The sequence below is a fragment of the Erpetoichthys calabaricus genome, chromosome 13 (genome assembly GCF_900747795.2).
Source record: "Erpetoichthys calabaricus chromosome 13, fErpCal1.3, whole genome shotgun sequence".
In the NCBI taxonomy this organism is placed as follows: Eukaryota; Metazoa; Chordata; class Cladistia; order Polypteriformes; family Polypteridae; genus Erpetoichthys; species Erpetoichthys calabaricus.
The window spans coordinates 80,599,384-80,621,445 of record NC_041406.2 but is presented as its reverse complement, the minus strand read 5'-3'; the positions used below and the strand labels follow the sequence as shown (position 1 = coordinate 80,621,445).

The 22,062-nt window shown below is 36.9% G+C and overlaps 1 protein-coding gene across 1 annotated transcript; it reads right to left on the bottom strand.

Annotated features, from left to right (window-relative positions):
- Positions 1-905: 905 nt before the first annotated feature.
- LOC114663436 (ADP-ribosylation factor-like protein 4A) lies at positions 906-2,958 on the bottom strand. Its single transcript, XM_028817164.2, has 2 exons — positions 2,803-2,958; positions 906-2,061 (listed from the first exon to the last, which is right to left on the bottom strand). Exon 2 carries the CDS (start codon positions 1,958-1,960, stop codon positions 1,358-1,360), a length of 603 nt encoding a protein of 200 aa, XP_028672997.1. The 5' UTR covers positions 1,961-2,061; positions 2,803-2,958; the 3' UTR covers positions 906-1,357.
- Positions 2,959-22,062: the final 19,104 nt, after the last annotated feature.

Genomic DNA, 22,062 nt, shown 5'->3' with positions numbered 1-22,062 from the left:
GTTTATTAAGATCTAACAAAAAAAATATAAATATAAACAAACATTACACATTCAGTGACTTTAATGCCACTAGTGCAGGTGGTACCCACGTGACTAGTTTACAAAAGCTCCCTCAGAAGCTACTTTATATTGTTTAAATATAAATGTTGAAACTCCATAAAAACTGATGTTACAAGTTGCAGACCATAAAGTGCATTTTATTGTAAAACATGGAAGCCTATTTACAACAAAAACTGTTCAGTTGTTAAACACAGAAACAATCTGGAGAACCAATCATACACAACACCGCACCCCTTTAGAGCAGCTGCCAAAACTGAAATGGTAGTCAAAGATGACATACTTAGTGTGAAGGGCTCATCACAAAATACTTCTAAAAACTTGTTTGCCTCAAAATATTTTTGTAATAAAAAAAAAAAAAAAAAGCAGTTCTAGATTTTGGTTTTCTGCAGAAAGCATTGCACACTATGTCCAATAGTAATTCATTTTGATTGGACCAGCAGTGGATTTTGGATTTGCACATACAATGGTCATATCAAGAACAGCTTCTAAATGATGAACATTTCAAATCACTTAAAATTTCCAGTGATATGGTGAGCAAACAACTTTTTAATTATCGAGTTAATTTGGTACATTTGCTAATAAATTAAACCTTTTCATAAAAGCTATTACCAAGGATAAGGGTTTAAAGCCGAGATTATTGGTAAATAAACATAAATTGACTTTGTTTACTGCTTAATCAAAAGATAAAAGGGAGGTCCTTTGGTAAATCTACTGATTAGGGCTACTTTGAATTTTCAACAGGTAGCTGATGACTAGGAAATTACTAATGCTGGAAGAACATTTGTCAGTTATGACCTATTGCCTTAGGTTTTACCAGCTGCCAGCAAATTTGGTTTATACGTATATTTATAAAAAAAAAAAAAAAAAAAAAAAAAAAAAAAAAAAACACACACACCACACACACAAAGCAAAACAATTGCATGGTAGTGCTCAACAGTTCTGGAGTTAAATGCAGCTGCCACACACCCACTTGGGTGATCATTACTCCTGATAACCTCCAGCAGCAGAGGGGACACACTTCTAATATCCCCAACACACTTTAATTAATTGCATGTAAATCCCTAGAATGGTCAGAAACAAGCCACTTTGAACAGAGACAAAACGGTTGTTTTCATGCATCTAATGCAACCCTATGAGAGCATATGATAAAAGTTCTCTTTACCAATAATTCATTGGGACTTCAGTCACCTGACCAGCAATAACAGATCAGATCCCAGATCTTCTGTAGCAAACAGTAACACTAGAAAAACAGCTCATGACGCTGCATGAATAAGTCAATTTGATTTTCCTTCTGAAATCATCTTTTCCTCTTTTGCTGTTTTATCATCTTTCGTCGCTTAATTATCATTTCATATAATTTTTCCAAGCCTTCTCCAAGTCCATCACCTATGATTGCACAGGTTGGTTGTAGATGCCAAGGAGTGGCAGAGCCAAGTTCATGTAGTGCCAACATTTTTTCAACCTCTGCCAGAGAAAGAGAGTTCCTCAAATCCTGCTTGTTGGCTATCACTAAAACAGGTACTCCTTGGTTTTCCGAAATCTTTGTTATCTTGTGAAGTTCAGTTTTTGCCTCTTCCATCCTTTCCACATCCACAGAGTCTACCACAAATATAATGCCATCAGTGCACCTTGTATAAGACTTCCAAAGAGGCCTCAGTTTCTCTTGGCCACCTACATCCCAGAAGTGAAAAGTTACCGTACGTGATCCCCCCAACGTTACTTTGATTTTCTCTGTATTAAATCCTTTTGTAGGGACCGTGTTCACGAACTCGTTGAATTGCAATCGATACAAAACTGTAGTTTTTCCTGCGCAGTCCAAACCCAGAATAACGATATGCAGAGACTGAAAAGATGGGAGGCTTGACAAAATAGGATTCTGTTCCGATAATCCATTCCCCATTTTTGGGTATAAAAACAGCAGGCACCACCAGGGTTTTAAGAGAGAGATGCGAGTCCATAAATTATGTAGTGCAAAACAGAGGGGTGGAAGAAGTTCGACACCTGTTTGAAAGTTGCAAGAGAAAAATCAGCTCAGAGAGGCAGTAATAATAGAAAAATAAAATAAAAACACAACCCTTAAACACTTTTCATCAATGTACTTCGTGTGTATGACTGCTTTTAAACCTTGTCGCATACAGCCAAAGCGTCTGAACCAGAGGCTAAGGTGCGACGCAAACACGTGATCATGTGCTTCGTATACGAGCTGCATATCATTCACAGCTGTTTGTGAATTTTGGATTTAATATGGGTGCTTATATTCAACTACCAGCTTTGCAGTGAGTCAGCGTCCGACACCTTCCCCATTAAGTGGATGACCAAACTGCAGAGCATTGTTTTGACAATAAAAATATAAAATATTTCGGGGAGAGTCTCTATTGCTCAAGAATGGATAGAATCGACAAAATAAAAAAGGAGGCCGACCTTCCTAAGCATCATCAAGCCCATGCACCCAACACAGAAAAAGCGCCTTTTAAAAGAGTTGCGCTTAAAGACGAGATTATATTGTATCACTATCTAAAGCTAAATTATTAACTCAGAACCCACAGTCGAATAACTGGACAAATACAGCATGTAAAACATTTCACTTGCACTGGAGAAGATTTATGTTAAAATTAACGTTAACTGCAAAATACTCCACACTCCCTTCCCTCGAAAACCAGCAATCAATTCATAAAATTACAACACAAACTATGGTATGCATTATATATTGAAACTGCTTGAGATATCTACTGTTCAACCTACCATTTACGAAAACGGACACAGTTCACATCGCTCTTGCGTTTTAAAAGGAGCAAGTAAGGCAGCAGCCAAATCCCTCTTAAAATCCCAAAGGTACCTCTCCACAGCGAGAGCACCACTCTCACACTGACTATGTATTGCAGATGCAATCCCTAATCACCCAAAGCTGCAGACTCCGCCCACCTCGAGAAACTCCAGAATGTAAGGCACTGGCGTCACAACATGCGTCAACAGTATCTCAAAGTCTGATTGGCCACTATGTTTGCCGTTCCAACTCATTGTCCACGCCTAGAACCATGCTTGAGTTTACCTGTTGCTGTTTCGTGCAATAACGCGTACAGTGTTTCAGCTACCTTGGTTAGCATTAGGAAACTCAACATTTTCAGTACAAGCACGTATAGTAACTAAACCATATTTGCTGGCTTACTTTTTTTGTCTAGGTTAGGCATTTAACCGCTTACATTAATTAACTTTAAATGATAATGGTCTGAATGTTTCATTAACAATATGCGTTTATTTTTACGCTGTCGATAGTTATACTAGAACTTTTTAATAAAACTAAGATGCCCAGGGAAATAACATACGGTAAACAAAGAGTACATATTAAACATAACAGGTACCGCTAATGTAATAATGTCTGAATCGGCTTTAATTTATTTGTAAAATATAGCGGCGAATTGTCCTGACCTGGGTTTATCGGCGAGTGTTTTGAAGTAGCCGCGCCGCTAGCACTTTAATTCCGTTCCTATTTGAATAGTGATTTTGGAACAGGGTAGCCATGAACGGTGTCTAATCCAGTTGGAAACACCCTCGTACCGGCACTACTTCTCTTGAGGCTGCTCTGTTTTCCCTGCTAATTATAATACACGTCCAGTCTCGATCGTTTCCACTTTACTGTAAAACTGATCAGATTACCTTTCGTACCGTTTAAGAGTCCATAATGTGCACCCAGGACAACAGTGCCACCCTATGGCTGGATTGCATTTTTCGCTTGCCGCTGTTTATGTTTAAATTGATTGGCTGAAAACATGCAGGAAACAAAAGCTTTTTTTAAGGTGTTTGGCGGGAAGGGGAAAAATATTTAGGGGGCGGGGGCGTGGGGCGGTGACAATTTGATGCATATAATAAGATAAATGTATGGCAATTTACACATGCTGCTTTTTACTATTGGTGCTTATATTATTTCATTCCACGGCGAATATGCAATCGTGAAAACTACTAGGACGAAACTAACCACGGGGAAAAATAATAGCACCTAGCCCGACTTTAAGCTCAGAGCTATCCTAAAACTCTATCCACCTTAAACGCCGGCGGCTCAGGGGATAACATGGCTGGAGTATCCACAATTTAGTCTAGCTGCAGACAAAACATTTTGAAACCTACAATGCATTCGCCGACCTAGTTGGCGGTGTTTAACCTTTGCAAAAGAAATACACTCACATCTACTGCTTGCTTGGTGTGCGGCATTTAAGTTGGAGGAGTGAGATCACATTTTTAAAGACAGTTGTTTTAGTCAGTGGAAGAAATATAAATCCAAAACGGGAGCGTACGTATATTGCAGGCTTCCACATACTGTACAGTATATCGATGAAGTAACGGGTTTAATTTTTATTCACAGCTTGCTTTAGCCAACACTCGCAGTGCGTCATTGCTACTTGTAAGCTCATGATGGTGAGAAAGTCCCATTAGTAGGTGACATTTTAAGTAAAAGCATAAAAACAAAATGCAATGACCACAGAATGCGGTTCTTAATTATTAAACAGTAAGGACTTTGTATGTCTGTGTTTTGTGTTTTTTTATATTTTTTAATATTATTTTTAATGTGTGTGCTTTAGTGTAAACAGATGTAGCATTTATTTATAAAAATGATGCCAGTTGAAGTAGGGGCATTACCAGTTCTTTTCTGCCTAGATAGTCCCTGACCAAGGTTCCACTATAATAAAACTGCAGAGATGAAAAAACAATTCTGTTGCAGATTATATAGGAACCCCTGTATCTAACCCCTCATTGTGTAAGTCACAGCATTTATTTGAAGAAGTCATGAAATGTATTTGTAGTAGTAGTTTTTAATCTTGGTGTTGATGGGCCATAGTGGCTACAGACATTCACACTAGCCAATTCTTTATCTACACTATAGACAAATTATTGTGGCTCATGTGTCATTCCATTCAATTAGATATTCTGCACTTTCTTCTTATTCTAGTCTAGAATATACTATACTTGGTTTAAACATTCAACAGAATGTTATATGAACTGGAGATTTCATTTCCTCAAATTTCTATCTATCTATCTATCTATCTATCTATCTATCTATCTATCTATCTATCTATCTATCTATCTATCTATCTATCTATCTATCTATCTATCTATCTATCTATCTATCTATAAGCTCAAATGGTTGGTAAATTACGTTTATTCAAAGCAGAACCATCGTTTTACTACTTATAGTTTCAATGCTAGCTGAAAGCTGAACTCAAATAAAACCAAAGCTACTTGATGGTAGATTGGATAACTATAGCTTCTAGTATCCACGAGGAGAGCAGAGACATAAAACCTCTAACCAGTAGAAAGATGCTGCATAAAGTGTCAAAAGGCAACTTAGCTATTTAGGAAACAGCCCAGGATAAATACATTAGACATGTACAATTAAATACATTTAATTGTTGAAAAACTACTTTTTCTAGAATTTAACTTTAAAAAGGCAGGTTAGAAATAGATCTAAAGAGCTGTCAAGTACAGAGGAGTCAAGATTATTTTTTCTTAAGCAGATGGTTTAACTACTGCAGTCTTCAGAAAATCTGGGAAGACCCCATATCTGGGAAGACCCCAGTATCTAATGATTAGTTCTCTATGTCAACTACGCTATCAATTAGGACAGCATAGATTTCTTTAAAAAATCTTGTTGGGACTGGGACAAGGACACAAGTAGAAGGTTATGTGAGACATGAGGAAACCTATTGCAGTGAAGGAATGTCCATCCATCCATTATCCAACCCGCTATATCCTAACTACAGGGTCACGGGGGTCTGCTGGAGCCAATCCCAGCCAACACAGGGCACAAGGCAGGAAACAAACCCCAGGCAGGGTGCGCGCACACACACACACACACACACACTAGGGACAATTCAGAATCTCCAATGCACCTAACCTGCATGTCTTTGGACTGTGGGAGGAAACCCACGCAGACACGGGGAGAACATGAAAACTCCATGCAGGGAGGAAGCGAACCCAGGTCTCCTAACTGCAGCGCTGTTAAGGAATGTAATTCTCTTAAAATGAATCATGCTGAGTTTCAAAAAGATTCATTTTTACAGAGATGTAATGTATTATTTTTAATATCTGTTCTTTTGTGTTTAAAAATGTGGCATAGGCCTCACAAGTTTCACTAGATGTTTTCAGGAGGCATTCCATTAAATTAACTGGTTTTAGAAGATGGTCTGTCATTGAAAATAAAAATCTTGGATTTACAGCATTATCTTTTATAATTTTAGAAAAATAGAACTATCTCTCAAGATGGACTGCTTTGGTATATTCAGCTAAATGTGCCTTTAATATTTTACAGTGGACTGCTAACCTAGTTTTCCTTCATATACACTCAGCTCTACTGCATTTTCTCTGAAGACACTAAGTGAATGTGATGTCTTTATAAACATCAGAAAGCATGTCTGAATAAGCTAAATTAAATCCAATATAAAACACAGAAAGGAAGGAGTCAGGAAAATAAATACCTACTTACTCTGCATATATTAGACGGACAATGATTGCTTAAGACTTAAAGTTTGAATATCTAATGGATGTTTTTTAAAACAACTAAATGTAATGCAGACTGATTCGTCAAATTAAATATCCTCAATAGAACTGGTCTAGAAATAAATTTAGATCACATCCTGCATCCCAGTGAAAAATTCAAAAATAAGCAGTGTGGCCAATAAAGAAACTTGTACTTGAACAAACTCTGCTTGTTCCACTTTGTAAAAACATTTTAAAGATACAGAGCAGAGCATGACTATGTACATACATAATATGATGTGGATATTTCTGTTGATTCAAACATTTATAAACACTACAATTCTAGATAACGCATAAGTCTACTATAGTTCAAAGTCCAGTATGGTCAAGATCTGAGCCATGATAAAACAACTTTTCAGTCAGATAATGAGCAGTATTTGTCACTATGGATAAAAGAACGCAAAATGCAAAGTCGACACATTTACTTTTGTGTTACAGATCCTGAGAAAGTACCAAGTACAAGTGACCACACCCTAGCCATTCAAACAGTCCATTATAAGCAATCATGGCTACAAAAAAAGAACAGGTGTGGTCACTGCCAGGCAGATCAGCTAGAGAGAGGCATGCATATTGTCCTACATAAAAGTAAATACTCCCATAAATTTGAAAGAAGTACCACTATATTTTAACAAAACATTCCCAATTCACTGTTTGGTCTGTCATAGTGTATTCAGAGAAGCATTGAGTACCCAATCATGTATATTAATCCGTAGGTGTTACACTGCATTTATTTGCTTATAAATATATATAAATATTTAGTTATATATATATATATATATATATATATATATATATATATATATATATATATATATATATATATATATATATATATATATATAAAATACTGAGCCTACAAGTACAACAATTTTGTGCAGCGATTTTATGTCACATTTTTTGTCACGCTTTAAATCGGGTTTATTTTAAAACCTAGATATATATGTTTCAGAATTTATCAAACTTTAATGTGATAATGTGTATAAACTAAAAAATATCAAGAACTCATGTCCCGCGAAACGAGATTTAACCAAGAGTGCCAAGAGATTTAACCACACCCAGGGCTGGAAATTATAGACAAAGAGTAGGACAGCTGCTGTACAGGCTTTTAAAATGTTCGAAGCACCACGCGAGATGCAGATCATGTGGCATGGCAGCAGCAGCAGCAAGCCAGCAGCTGATCAAGCCAAGAGGAGGTAAAAAAAAAAAAAACATTTGTTTCCCATGCCAGGTAATCTGAAAATTGCTACTGTATTTTCAACATTAAAAAGTCTGGACTTGACTCTGATAGAATAGGTTTCTTCCAGTTTCTCACTTTTTAAAGTTATTGAGTGTACAGTGGAATCTCAACTCACTAATTGCTCGACTTCTACTAACTATATGGAACCATTTCACTCCAATATCAGAATGTAGCATATTTGTGTCAAATTATCTTCTTAATTCTATTAGACCTTTGATGAGGATTTGATATGGGTCAATCACAATATTGTACTGTCCAGAATGCACAGCATCCTTGCTATCTGTAGTAACTGTAGATTTAGCTCAAGGCCAATTAAACAATCAGTTTTTGAAGGTTTTAAGTTTGGGAAACTGATTTTTGTATCTACTATACATGATGTAATGTGATCATATATCTGAGTTATCAATATAAAGAGGATTATACATATATTTATGAGTATTAATCAATGGGTTTTTAAGACTGGCTGCCATATCACATATTACTGGCTGCCACTTTACATGCACTTGTTACATGTAATGTTTTAAAAGCTCAATCCATAGTGCCAAGTATTTGACTGCTCACATCTGCTCAGAAATTGTTTGTGATGTTTAAAGAAAGGTGTTTATTGTGTGTACAGTATGTGTTGGTTAACTGACCTACATCCAGTCTTGAGCAACTAGGTGGCATTTTTCCAGCTTCTCAGCAAACTAGCAACTGCAACTGCTCCACTACAGATGCTACCACAGATGCATAGTGGCTAAACATTTAACTGAACCAGCAAGATATTTCACATATTGAAATCTTGCACATGAAATTATATAAATTCTGTGAGAGATGTTGAATTGCACAGGAAGTTTCCACACTTTGAGAACAGATTTAACACACGGTCTGTTGCATCTGTTCTGTTCATATAATTACTGAATGGTCATTTTGGTTGTAACATTCCCAAGAGGGTGGCACAGTATGACAGTGGTAGGGCTGCTGCTTCGCTGTCAGGAGACAAGGATTCATGTTCCAGGTCCTCCGTGTGCAGTTTGCACATTTCCCCCTTGTCTTCGTGAGTTTCCTGAAGATGCTCTGGTTTGCTCCCACAATCCAAAGACATGCAGATTAGGTGGACTGATAATGCTAGATTGGTTGGTGTGCATGTGTTCACATTGTGATGGACTGGTGCCCTGTCCAGGTGTTGTTCATTCACTACACTCTATGCTTGCTGGATCGACTCCTGTGACCCTGCCCTGGATAAAACAGGTTTAGAAAATGGATGGATGTTCATAAGATTAATTTCCTTCTTTAGACCCCTCTTGTCAGAAGAACACCATATTGTATCTAAGTGTATGGTAAATGTACATCTGGTATAACATTTTGTAGTTGTTAGCTTCCATTTTAGTAATAAGCTGTTCTAATGTGTTGTGAACGTGTTTTGCTTAGCCAATGTGTTATTTACACCTATCTTTTAACCTCACAACCTCAGTGCACATGTGAGTGGCCACATACTTGGTACTCTAGGTAGAGCTGTTATACTATTGCATGCAACATGATGGCATTGGTGACTTGGAATCACAGCAGTGCCATCTGGCAGAACCTATTGATTGTACCAGTTATTTCAGTAAATGTCAGTTAGAGATAGCTGTCTTACAAGTGATCTTGGAAGAAAATACTGGATGAAACATAGCTATTTAAAATAATCTGCAGCACACAAGAATCTATTATAATTGAAACTAATTGTGAATTTCCCCTTGGGATTAATAAAGTATCTATCTATCTATCTATCTATCTATCTATCTATCTATCTATCTATCTATCTATCTATCTATCTATCTATCTATCTATCTATCTATCTATCTATCTATCTATCTATCTATCTATCGAAACTAATTGTGAATTTCCCCTTGGGATTAATAAAGTATCTATCTATCTATCTATCTATCTATCTATCTATCTATCTATCTATCTATCTATCTATCTATCTATCTATCTATCTATCTATCTATCTATCTATCTATCTATCTATCTATCTATCTATCTATCTATTGAAGTTATTTTCATTCACTCTGTGTAATGAAATGATCATACCATAAAATATGTTGTCAACTTGTTACTCTGTAACATATCCAGTGGCCGTTATCTTTCCTGATTCTGAGAAGCTTGTCCAGCCATCATCAACACTGAGGATGAATTTAAATAATGTTTTCTATTGGCAGGTGCCCCTTCTAACCTATTATGATAACTAAAGTGCATTCAAAACTATGCTGCAGAATTTTTCATTTTGATTCACAGCAGTAAGGACATAAATCCTGTCATGTTTAATATTCTCTTATGCTTTCTGTTTTCAGAGATTGAGTACAAAGCCACGTTCTGTCCTATAGAGTTTTAAATGGCATTGGATCAGACTATGTCAGTAACCTTCAGCATTGCTTTACTCCAGTATACCCACTGAGGTCCATTGATGCAAGTATTTTGTACATCCCCAGGCTAACCTATGCTCTTTACTAGTGACAGAGCCTTCAGCTATGTAGCACTCAGACTTCAAAATGACCTGCTCAGTCAATGCACTTATTTAAAATCCAACTTAAAAATCCATCTGTTCAGGGAGGTATTACATTTACAAGGACAATTCTTTCTCTCTCTCTCTGTATTTAAAACTATATTACTTTTTTCTTTATCATACAGTCAGTCGGTCAGTCATTATCCAACCCGCTATATCCAAACACAGGGTCATGCAAGGCTGTGAATTTTATTCCTGTTCATTATTTTCTTGAGTGTAGATTTTTGTTTTTCACTTATTTATCTTTTTTTTTTGATGGTTAATATTTTGATAGTTTCTATCCAGTGGTATTTATTAAGAATTTTTGTGCTTCTATTTTTATAGTACCCTTTTTATATTTTTGAAGCAATTTGAGTGCTGTATTAATAACATTTATTATTATTATTATTATTATTATTATTATTAGACTTTTTCTTGTATCTGAAGTGTTTTTACATCAGCCACAGTGTCTTATTTGCTGCTTACTGTTATGTGAATATTGGTAAATTTGTTTTTTGCAGATGAAACTGGCCCTCTTGTTGTGCTGGATTATGTGTCTCTAATGAAATATGGGCATGTGTCTTATCTGTGTTGTAAATTTCCACATTGAATGGTTTAAGGAGTTAAGAGTAAAGTTATTACATCACTTTAAACCCAGAGGTTCCTTTGCAGAGAGGGATACACAAATGAATTCTCCTTGAGAGCAAATATCTATGGTTACTGTCACTGTTTTCTCTTGCACCTTCTACCTGCCATAAGTATAGAAGCACAGTGAAGGCAGTCACCTTAACAAAAAGCTTGTAATAACCTATTTCTGAAGAATTCCTGTGAAGAAGAGAAGTGAGGGAAAGAAAGGTGTTAAACTCGTAAAAGTCAAATTGGTTCTTGGGCAAATATAACAAAATGGATCCATATTGCTTTTTATAATAGAGGGCACTCTTAAGTGCTTTTGTGGTTTAACTTGAATGAGACTGTTCATCACCAGGGAAATGTGATTGTGTGACAGATACAAGATCATGTTGGGAGCTGTCATTCTTAAAAATGACAAGTTTTAAGCAATTGGAATGGTTCCACATGTGAATTGAAGACAAATGATTTCACAATGTCATCTAACAAGCGAGCAGTATACAGATGCTTTTTTTGAACTGTTATGGTTAGGCCTGATAGTAGCCATTCCCTTTAATAAAGATGGCATTTACTGGAAGTTTCCAACACAGCCTTATCTTTTTCATGTCTTGTACAGTATGTACTCTATGTCACATTTTAAGGTAGAGCCCTATCTAGAAAAATAGTTTTCATTGTGTTTTTATGGACTTCAAATGTGCTTAACATAATAAAAAGCCTGACATGGCATGAAAATACATGCTTATGCAGGTGTATAAATATTAAATAATATAATATAATATAAAATAAATATTAAATACAGACATATCTGCTGTTCTCACTATATCATAACAGATTATTTTCTCATCTATAGTGAGAAATATTTTAACCTCATGCTATGGTACAACATGTTTTTTTTTGTATAAAGTTAATTGCTAATTTACTCCACCTGCCTCCACCTGTCTTTATTCTTGAGGCAGCACTTACCATCTTGAAGAAATCTCTGGACATCTATTAACATGATTATTCTAAGGTCAGCACTTTCTAATGTAACTAAACATTTGTTCTTTACCTTTCACATTTCATTCTCATACATTATAAAAGTCCCTTTGTAGTTGGTACTAAATGTCCCTTCAGTGCTGGGTAAGCTCATTTACAATTCTGAATGGGGGTCATCTCCTGGACTTCTTTTTCATGTCTCACTCACCACCATAAAACCTGCATCTTTTTTTTTGCATTTCCATGTAGCATAGCCTCCATACTTTTTCCAGTCTAGATATTGCTGATAACACATTTATGAACTGAAATCTGAGTATTTTATTGTGCCATTATAAGACATACCTTCAGAAAACCTAATCTTAGTATCCTAAGGTCTGCTCTTAGCGTATTATATTTTAGCAAGCTTTCCATTTTTGTATACCTGCGATGTCTGAGATTTTATGTTTTTTTGTTTTGTTTTCTTTGTCTTAGTTGCGAAATGGTTAACACTATTCCCTCATTTATCCAGCATCTTCTGTTCAAATCCAGTGGCTCAATTCTGTCAATTTAGAATAATCATTTTCTACCATGTCTGTGTGATTTTGTTTTGCTCCAGCATCCCAAAGATGTGTGTTAGACTAGATGGCAATTCTAAATTATCTGTATGAGTATGAGAGAGCTCCACAAGGAACTACTGTACTATCCTATCTTGGATTGTGCCCAATGTTGCCAGGATAGGCTCTGATTCAGGATGTTAAGGACAACAACTTTTTTGCTTAGCTCTCTAATCCAAGTTTCACCACCCTTCTTTACCAAGGCATTAAAATGAGTACTTTCAGTTTCACACTGAATTACAATTAACAGGCTTGAGGAGATTATTTTATCTTTTTTGATAATTACCTTATTATATATCTGAATTTGTGTGCTATTGAATGTTATTGAATGTTACAAACTGTAAAAGGAATGTTTTACATTACTGCATATTTTTAACAATGAATATAATCAAGTATTAAGTAAAAATGGATCCTGAATGGAGAGATGACACAAGCAATTTAGTTATTAAATACAGTTATCCATTACACAATTAACAGCGTAAAAAAAGAATTTACCTGTGTACTCAGTAACTGGTAACACTACCTTAATCAGCGCTACTGCACTGAGAACGTATTTTGGCCTGCAATACCATACAGATCATGAATGGCACATTTCAGGCTCTTCCTCAACATCTCAGTGAAGTTTTGGGTTGGGACTTTAATTGGGATCATTCAAATACAATAATTCTCTCATTCTTCAAAAATTCTCATGACTGCTGTCTTTTCATTTACTTGCTTGAATGATAACACATCATTTAGCTCCTTACACAGCTAATTAAACCATGGCAATACAAGAATTGTGCTTGAACACTGTTATGGAGCTGTTTGTCTAGAATGCAGTGATAGCTTTTCTCTTAACACAGCAAGGAACATGTCAATCAAGCAGTAGCTGTCCATAAAACATTGTTAGTGAACTCTCATATACCATTACGATGCATTTTGTCTAACTATAGACAACTTTTTTGGATGTTATTACTTAGCAGTCATATCTGCCATGATAGTTCACACTTGATCATAATTTTATCTATTGCCTTTCTAATTAAAGAGTTATTAATATTGACCTTAGCAGGGGTGATAGAGACCTGGAGATCCATAGGTGTAGTTGTAGTAACATTGTGACTTTATGCAAAATTTTGCTGTTTGTTCTTTTGACAGGTTAGCTACTTCAGTAAGGTTTCCAATGGCCCCAGACTTTAATCATCTTGGTAACATGGCTCTGATGTAGTCTGTTTGAGCTCCAGAGTCTTAATGGCTTTACAACTCTTAACAAACTGATACCCATCAAACAGTTTACAGAAATTTTTTTTGATCATGGCTTGATGTGCTGCAAGATTCTGTGTGCTGATGTGTCTCAGTTGGCAATGATCAAAGTCAGTTGGATTTGTATTGGGCAGGGCCAGCCTAAGTCCAGTCTAATTGTTAACTAAAGTATTCAAATGTTGACCCTATTATCCTTTTAATAAGACGGAGTTCACTAGGGGTACCTTTTTCACACCTGATGAGTGGATGTTTGCTATTTTTACACACAAAACAAATAGAAAAACCAAACTACCTTCCTGAGTATTACTACAACCAGTTTAAAAATCTGACAAAATTCACTTTGAAAATTATGCTCAAATGTGTAAAATCAAACAGGCCTTTTTTAAAAGGCACTTTATCTTTATTTTTAATGCAGAGGTTTTGATTGTCAGTACAAGATCACAGATTACAACAGACTCCGAACAGACACCTAATAACTCCACCATCACCTTCACGACTACTGTCCTTATCTGAAGTGCTTCATTAAACATTGACATATTATCTAGTAATCCACACCTTCTTTTTTCACTGACGCATCTTCCTTTTTTTTTGCAGTACCCCAAAAAACACCGTCTCCAGTTCTTAAAAATATGTAACACACCTGCTTTCCTTTTCCTTGTTTATTGATTTGTTTTTGGGCATGTAACCAAATTGCTTTTAACTAAGGCTCATTTGTTACAAGGCAGGTCTTCAGCTACCACTGTTGTGGCTACAGGTTACAGAACAAGGTCTCAGACTTTGTAGTTTGAGACAGTGGGGCGTACACAAACTGCTAAGTGTATTTGGAACATGTTTCTTTTAAACTAACACACAAATTTGCTAACAAAATAAATATCCATAAGCAAAAATAAATATGTGCAAAAGTGACTAATGTACAAAAATACTCTCTCTTTAGGCTCCACTTAAGACTGGACATTAGCATTTGGTTCCTGGAAACATTGAAGAATGGACTATCCAAAGGCAATAAGCTGGCAATGCCATCCTCAAAACTCCACGTCTACATGTGAAAAAAGTGTAAAGTAAAAAGTTCTTTATGCAGTTTATAAAAATTTAGCAAGATGAGGTTAAGGAGCACAACATTTTCCCTTAGCGCTCCAACCCAAGTTTCACCACCCTTCTTTATTCAAGGCATTAACATGAGTACTTTCAGTTTCCCACTATATTGTACAAAAGTGAGTTGTTTCATCTTCTTCTTCTTCTTCTTTTTTTGGCTGCTCCCGCTAGGGGTTGCCACAGAAGATCATCCAAAATTGTTGTCCGCATATTGATTTGGCAAAATTTTACACCGGATGCTCTTCTTGAATGTTCTCCCCATGTCTGCATGGGTTTCCTCTGGGCGCTCCGGTTTCCTCCCACAGTCCAAAGACATGCAGGTTAGGTGGACTGGCGATTCTAAATTGGCCCTAGTGTGTGCTTGGTGTGTGGGTGTGTTTTTGTGTGTCCTGCGGTGGGTTGGCACCCTGCCCAGGATTGGTTCCTGCCTTGTGCCCTGTGTTGGCTGGGATTGGCTCCAGCAGACCCCCTTGACCCTGTGTTCAGATTCAGCGGGTTGGGAAATGGATGGATGGATGCCCTTCTTGACATAATGTAAGTTGTTTCTAAAGTGATTAAAACACATTTCACAAGCACCAAAAAAGCATAAGCAGAAATAATACATTTTATAAATGAGCAGGAATTGAGACAGTCATGCTGCCTCTCAGGGCGGCACGGTGGCGCAGTGGGTAGCGCTGCTGCCTCGCAGTTGGGAGATCTGGGGACCTGGGTTCGATTCCCGGGTCCTCCCTGCATGGAGTTTGCATGTTCTCCCCGTGTCTGCATGGGTTTCCTCCGGGCGCTCTGGTTTCCTCCCACATTCCAAAGACATGCAGGTTAGGTGGATTGGTGATTCTAAATTGGCCCTAGTGTGTGCTTGGTGTGTGGGTGTGTTTGTGTGTGTCCTGCAGTGGGTTGGCACCCTGCCCAGGATTGTTTCCTGCCTTGTGCCCTGTGTTGGCTGGGATTGGCTCCAGCAGACCCCCGTAACCCTGTGTTCGGATTCAGTGAGTTGGAAAATGGATGGATGGATGCTGCCTCTCAGTGCAAGAGTCCTGGATTCAGATCTCAGTGTAGTCAGTGACCCCCATGGAAAATGTTGGCTTTTTTAACATAACAGCCAAACATTACATCTTCATATAAACAGTGCCTACAGATTAAGATGATATACATGAACAAATAAAGGTAAAATGTTAACACTAAAATTTAATTTACAAAAATGCACATTTGTTACATTTAAACTAGTGTTTTCCTTGCTATTGACATGTATGGTGTTATAATGCCAAGAACAAAAGAGCTCTCTAAAGACCATGTGACGTTAGACAACTTTTTAAACGTCAACAATTTATATGGGATGTGCCTACTTTTTCAAAATTAGTCCTGCCTGAGAGAGTTTGTGTGTGTGCATGTGTATGTGGGTGTGCTTTACAGTGATATGTCTCTCTGTCTAGAGTAAGCTCCTGTCTTGTTTGAGGCTCCACCCGGTAATCCTGAAATGGATTAAGTGCATTAGAAAATGGTTGGGTGATTTTTAAAATGAACAGTAAATTTTAAAATTAATTCTTAACTATTATCTCCATCAAGTTTTCATAAAGTCTTCACTTCATATCATTATAATTGAGTGTACTTTAAATGTAAATGAAGCAGGATGATAAACTACAAAAAATATTTAGTTGTACATGGAAGATAAAACTACACTTTTGTGTCGGCATGTTACACAGTCTCAGTGCATTAGTCAGTGACTACCTGAGTCAAGCCAAATCATAAAGACAACTGACTGAAACCCCTCTGAAACTTCTTTTCACCCAGATTGGTGTTTTTACTATGTGTAGAATTATAAACCTGGTGGAAAGAGATACTGTAGGTCACAAGCTGGGTTGCAGTGTTAGTTTAAAAGATGTAAAATTTAATCTGATCTTTGATTCTTTCTTTTCAAGACTCTCAGTCAGTCTCAGTGCAATGACCTCATCTCTCAACTTCTTGTTCTTCTTGTACTTTGGACATTTGTATTTGTTCATTCAATTTAGCAAGTTATTTGCTTTATTTTTTGGAGTGGTGCTATGACTGTTTCCCTGTTTTCTGTCTATTTTTCTCCTTTGCTCTTCATTTTGATTCATTTGGCTATTTATTTTTGACTATGTTTGCCACATATTATTATATCTACTTAAAGGCAATGCTACAAGAAGTTTATGTTGCTGCCACTATGCCTCTTGTGACTACTAAATCCAGGTGATTCAATGAGAAAGCGGGTGTTTGAACATGTAGCAAGTGAGGGTCAAGACCCAGTTTGGAATTATGACATGAACATACAGTCATCTGACACATCTTGACTGCCGTCTGATCCCCACCTCTTCTTTGTGAGTCTTACTGTTTTTACCTACTTGTAGAGACTTTGTATCTCACATTTTCCATGTTATTCTTTGTTTAGTTTCAAACAGTTTCACAACCCATTGAATCTAGTCTGGTCATTGTTAAATCCACTGCCAGCATTCTGCAAGGTCATAGCCTTTAACCTAATTATTAAATGTGTCCGCATATTAACATAAGTAGCAAGTTACAAAACAGAGAGTCCTTGAAGAAATGTATGTTATAGGAGAATGGCTAGATGAAGTGTGTAATCCTTAGTGGTTTGTGGAACATTTAATACAGGCATGCAAAGACACTGTTTAAATATTTATGAGGAATTTCAAATATTTTTTCACTCAGAGATAACAAATATCCTTATTATATGTCTGCTGTTTTTCCAACACCTTTACATTTTATATTTCCATGCATAAAATTATCATTATCTAAATTGGAGACATGCACTGTCACTGAAACTTCTCACCCATGAAGCTGTATATGTCTATCCAAGCAGTGATTGCATATCTAAGAGAGAAATAAGGGATTTGTGTTACTAGTGTTTTTTTAGTGTGATAAATGACACTTAAGCGCAGATTCTGTGTTCTTATCTGAAAATTAATATCTACTCTGTCAATACTTTTGCCAAATATACACATTATAAATTACAGTCATATGAAAAAGTTTGGGAACCCTTCTTAATTCTTTGGATTTTTGTTTATCATTGGCTGAGCTTTCAAAGTAGTAATATACAGTATGACATGCCTTATGGAAACAGTAGTATTTCAGCAGACTGAGAGAATAAAAGTGAAAACAAAACAGTAACTTTTACAAGTACTATAAATGTACAGCGGCTGTTACAGACACAAACCAAATGTATGTGTGTACTATATAATATTAACAATAAGAGCAGCTCACTACTGAAAACGGCAAATATAGGAGGCAGTCAGGATCAAACCGGGGACTCTTGATTACAAGTCAGCAAATCTTACTGCTATGCCACGGAAGCTGTTGTATTGCCCTTGAACCTTTTGTGAAAGTGTTTATTTGATCATTGGACTTCAGGCTTCACACATTATATAGTTTATGCCAACAATTTGTCATTTACTACTAAAATGTGAAAAATGTTTCTGTTTTAACAATGTGTTTACACAGATTACTGTAGAAACTGAACACACATGAAATGCATGTGTTCCAAATAACGATCTATTATTTCCACTCTAAAACTTCAACACTTCACTCCCAGATAATCAATCAAGGCATGAGCTGGGGGAACTTTGTGAATGTGCTGCGACGGTGGGGGAATGGAATAGAAGGCTGTTTGCTGCTTCTCTTAATCAGCACATTTACAGGACAAAAGACGCTGAGGTGCGAACGGATTTAAAGTGGGACGGATTTACGAGTTTTCTCGTAGGCTCTGGTAATTCTAGTGTTAAACCTCTGAGATAGCTTTTTGTAGCCTTCCCGTAAACCATGATACTGAACAATCTTTGTTTTTAGATCTTTTGAGAGTTGCTTTGAGGATCCCATGCTGTCACTCTTCAGAGGAGAGTCAAAGGGAAGCATAACTTGCAATTGACCACCTTAAATGCCTTTTCATAGACACACCTGTCTATGAAGTTCAATGCTTAACGAGCTAATCCAACCAATTTGGTGTTGCAAGTAATCAGTATTGAGCAGTTACATGCATTAAAATCAGCAAAATTACAAGGGTGCCCAAATTTGTGCACAGTCAGTTTTTCACATTTGATTTAATTTCATTCAACTAAATAATGCTTCACTAAAAATCTTTGTTCGGAAAACACCCCAGTACTCAGATGTTCCTAGGAAATGAAAGATATACCACTGTTATCTTTTTTGTTGAAAGTAGAGTAAATTATTATGCAGGCTGAGAGGGGTTACCAAACTTTTTCATAAGTTGTAAGTGGCTGCAGTTGTCTCTCCATATTGCACTATTTTATAACTGTGGTAGCGTGATAGCTCACCTAAAGCCATTTACATGACACAACTTTTCCAGCAAATTTCAGTCATAGATTTCATTTACAAATCTTACTGAGTCAAGGGCAGTCACAGCATGCTGTTGTGTCTGTCAGTCATGTAGTGTGATATACCCATGACTCAGTCCAAGTAGTCTGCAACTGGCTCCCAAAAATCAAATAGGGTTGATGCACAGACACTGTCTCTGTCAGACAGTATGTTATTGGCTGTCTGAAAAATGGGCAAGCTTGCAATACTTTGGAAATGTGAGACTGTGTTGGAAAGTTGTGATGCAGTCATATAATCTGACATGCCCTACAATTTCTAGTGTAAATTGACATACTCCGCTGCCGAGATCATCTACGGCAGTCGTCGATTTTGACATATCCTTCGACTAGAAGTTGTGTAATATAACTTAAGCTTTAGATAGTTCAATTCCCGGAAGTGGCACCTTTAGCATGCTATTTGAATAAGCTTACCATGTTCTCATAAGTTTCCTTCAGTCATTCATCTCCTCTCAGACTCAGTAGATTGACTTGGTTCTTACCCTGCTATCAGGGTTGTGGGTATGTATTTCCTCTAGGGGTCGCTAGCTCCCTAGTTGGAATAAGTTCTTTTGTAATTGTGGCGTTTTAAGTAACCCGAAACTATATAGATATAATGTAACAAGGCGATATCCCTCCCATAGTGATATGGCGGTAAGAAATCACATAAGAGAAAATAACTTAGCTTTCTTTAATGGCAATTTACGCGGCATTACAAACGAGGAAGCCAAATGGCAAGACAATTACCCAGGTGGGATCTCGATGTATATAGTCTGCCATTTTTCGGCGCTGCGATGGAAGGATTTTCAGGACGGATGACGTTATCACCCATCCGTCTGTCGGCTTCGAGGTGTTTGGCTGCTGTCTAAGTCTTTTATACTATTTTCTCCACATGCAGGCCCTTACTTAGATTCCAAACTAGGCAAGGAGAGGATTCAATTTCATCTCTAACATACAGAAATAATACAATGCCCATTTTCGTAGTTGTACCTTTCTCTCTTCAAATGCTTGCCTAGAAGTTCTAAATGCTGAGAGCCCCTGTGTGCTTTGGCCTGGCCTGTACATGTGAGTGAATTTATAAAATAATTTTTGTACAGAGCACAGTGACATTAAACTTATATCCTGATTACATTATGCTTACTGGGTTCCAATGACCTGGTACTGAATAAATGGGTTTAGAAAATAAATCAATGAATGAAAAAAATGAGTGCATCTTACTTAAAATTAGTTCAACTTGGTGTTTTGCAAGATTGGAAAAATGGAAATATGATTACTTTATTGAAACCTATGTAAACATCAACCACCAACACTAGAATTTTATCTTTTGACTTGTGTTCTGGCCTTTCACCAATTACTGGCATTTGGTTTAAGGTAATCCTTCTTTACACAAGTCAAACAACCAAAGGTTGCCAAAGATTAAGTTTACAATTCCTTATCCCCTTGCATTGGTCCTTATTGTACCTGTTTTATCCACAATGACCCTTTGTCAGTTAATCTTTAGACCCAAGTCACACATTGACAAAACCTTTTAAGGTACTACTACCTGACAAAACCTACTTATTTTGTAGAGGATAACGTCTGTGATAATGCAAATTTGACTGGAGACACAATCAACATTTAAATAGTAGCACACAGACAAAGCTTTGCATTGTCTTCAGTTCATAAACCTCAAGCAGTCAATGCCAAAGGTTAAAAATATTAAAAGTCAAAGTTGTTCTGTTCAAAAATAACTAAAGTATAATTAATTTAACCTCTGTAATCAGCTATAGCTCAAAATTTACAAAGTTTCATAATTTTCTGTATTTATATGCTTCCCCTTGGCCATATTATCCGTATTTATGGATTGGGTTATCATTTTTATGCAGATGATACTCAGCTCTACTTCAATGTTAAAAGTGGAACTTCATCAGAGCTTTCTCACCTCACAACCTGCCTTAGTGAAATTAAAACCTGGATGGAGCAGAACTCTTTAAAATTAAATTGCAATAAAACTGAACTCCTGCAAATTGGGACTAAAATGCAACTTAATAAAATGAGCTCCTTCCCAGTCCATCTTGGCAGTGATCTCATCAGACCTGCCTCTACTGTAAAAAATCTTGGTGTCAATTTTGATTCCTCCCTCACTTATTCCGCCCACATAAATCACATTAAGAAACTTTCTTACTTTCACCTCCGTAACATATCCCGTTTTCGCTCCTTCCTCTCCTTCTCTAATGCTGAGAAACTTGTCCATGCTTTTATCACATCCCGCATCGATTATTGTAATTCCCTACTGGCAGGTGCCCCTTCTAATCTTATATCACAGCTCCAGCTTATTCAAAACTCAGCTGCAAGAGTCCTTACTCGAACCAGCAGCAGCGAGTACATCACACCTATCCTGCTCCGTCTTCACTGGCTCCCTGTGTCCTACAGAATCGAATATAAAATCCTACTAATAACCTACAAAGCTTTAAATAACCTCACACCAAACTACATCAGTGACCTTCTCCATCACTATGTGCCTGCCCGCCCACTAAGGTCCTCTGATTCTGGTAATCTTGTTGTGCCCCTCACTAATCTACACTCCATGGGTGACAGGGCCTTCAGCTGTATAGCGCCCAGACTCTGGAATGACCTACCGAAATTAATCAGGTCAGCTGACTCCATGAATTCTTTTAAAAAACAACTCAAAACTCATCTGTTCAGGAAGGCTTTTAGCTCTACTTGACTTTATTACCTTTCTCTCAGTTTACCTCTCTGTCAAGTTGCTAATGTAACCTGTGTGTGTGTACTAGACCATCAATTATGTTGTCTGTTTTTTTTTTCAGAATTTACTGTCTTAATCTTCTTTATTTATTTATCTGGTTTGTACAATGCTATATACTG

Coding starts and splice junctions, on each gene's coding strand:
- LOC114663436 (XM_028817164.2), bottom strand. CDS start 1,960: ATGGGGAATGGATTATCGGAACAGAATCCTATTTTGTCAAGCCTCCCA.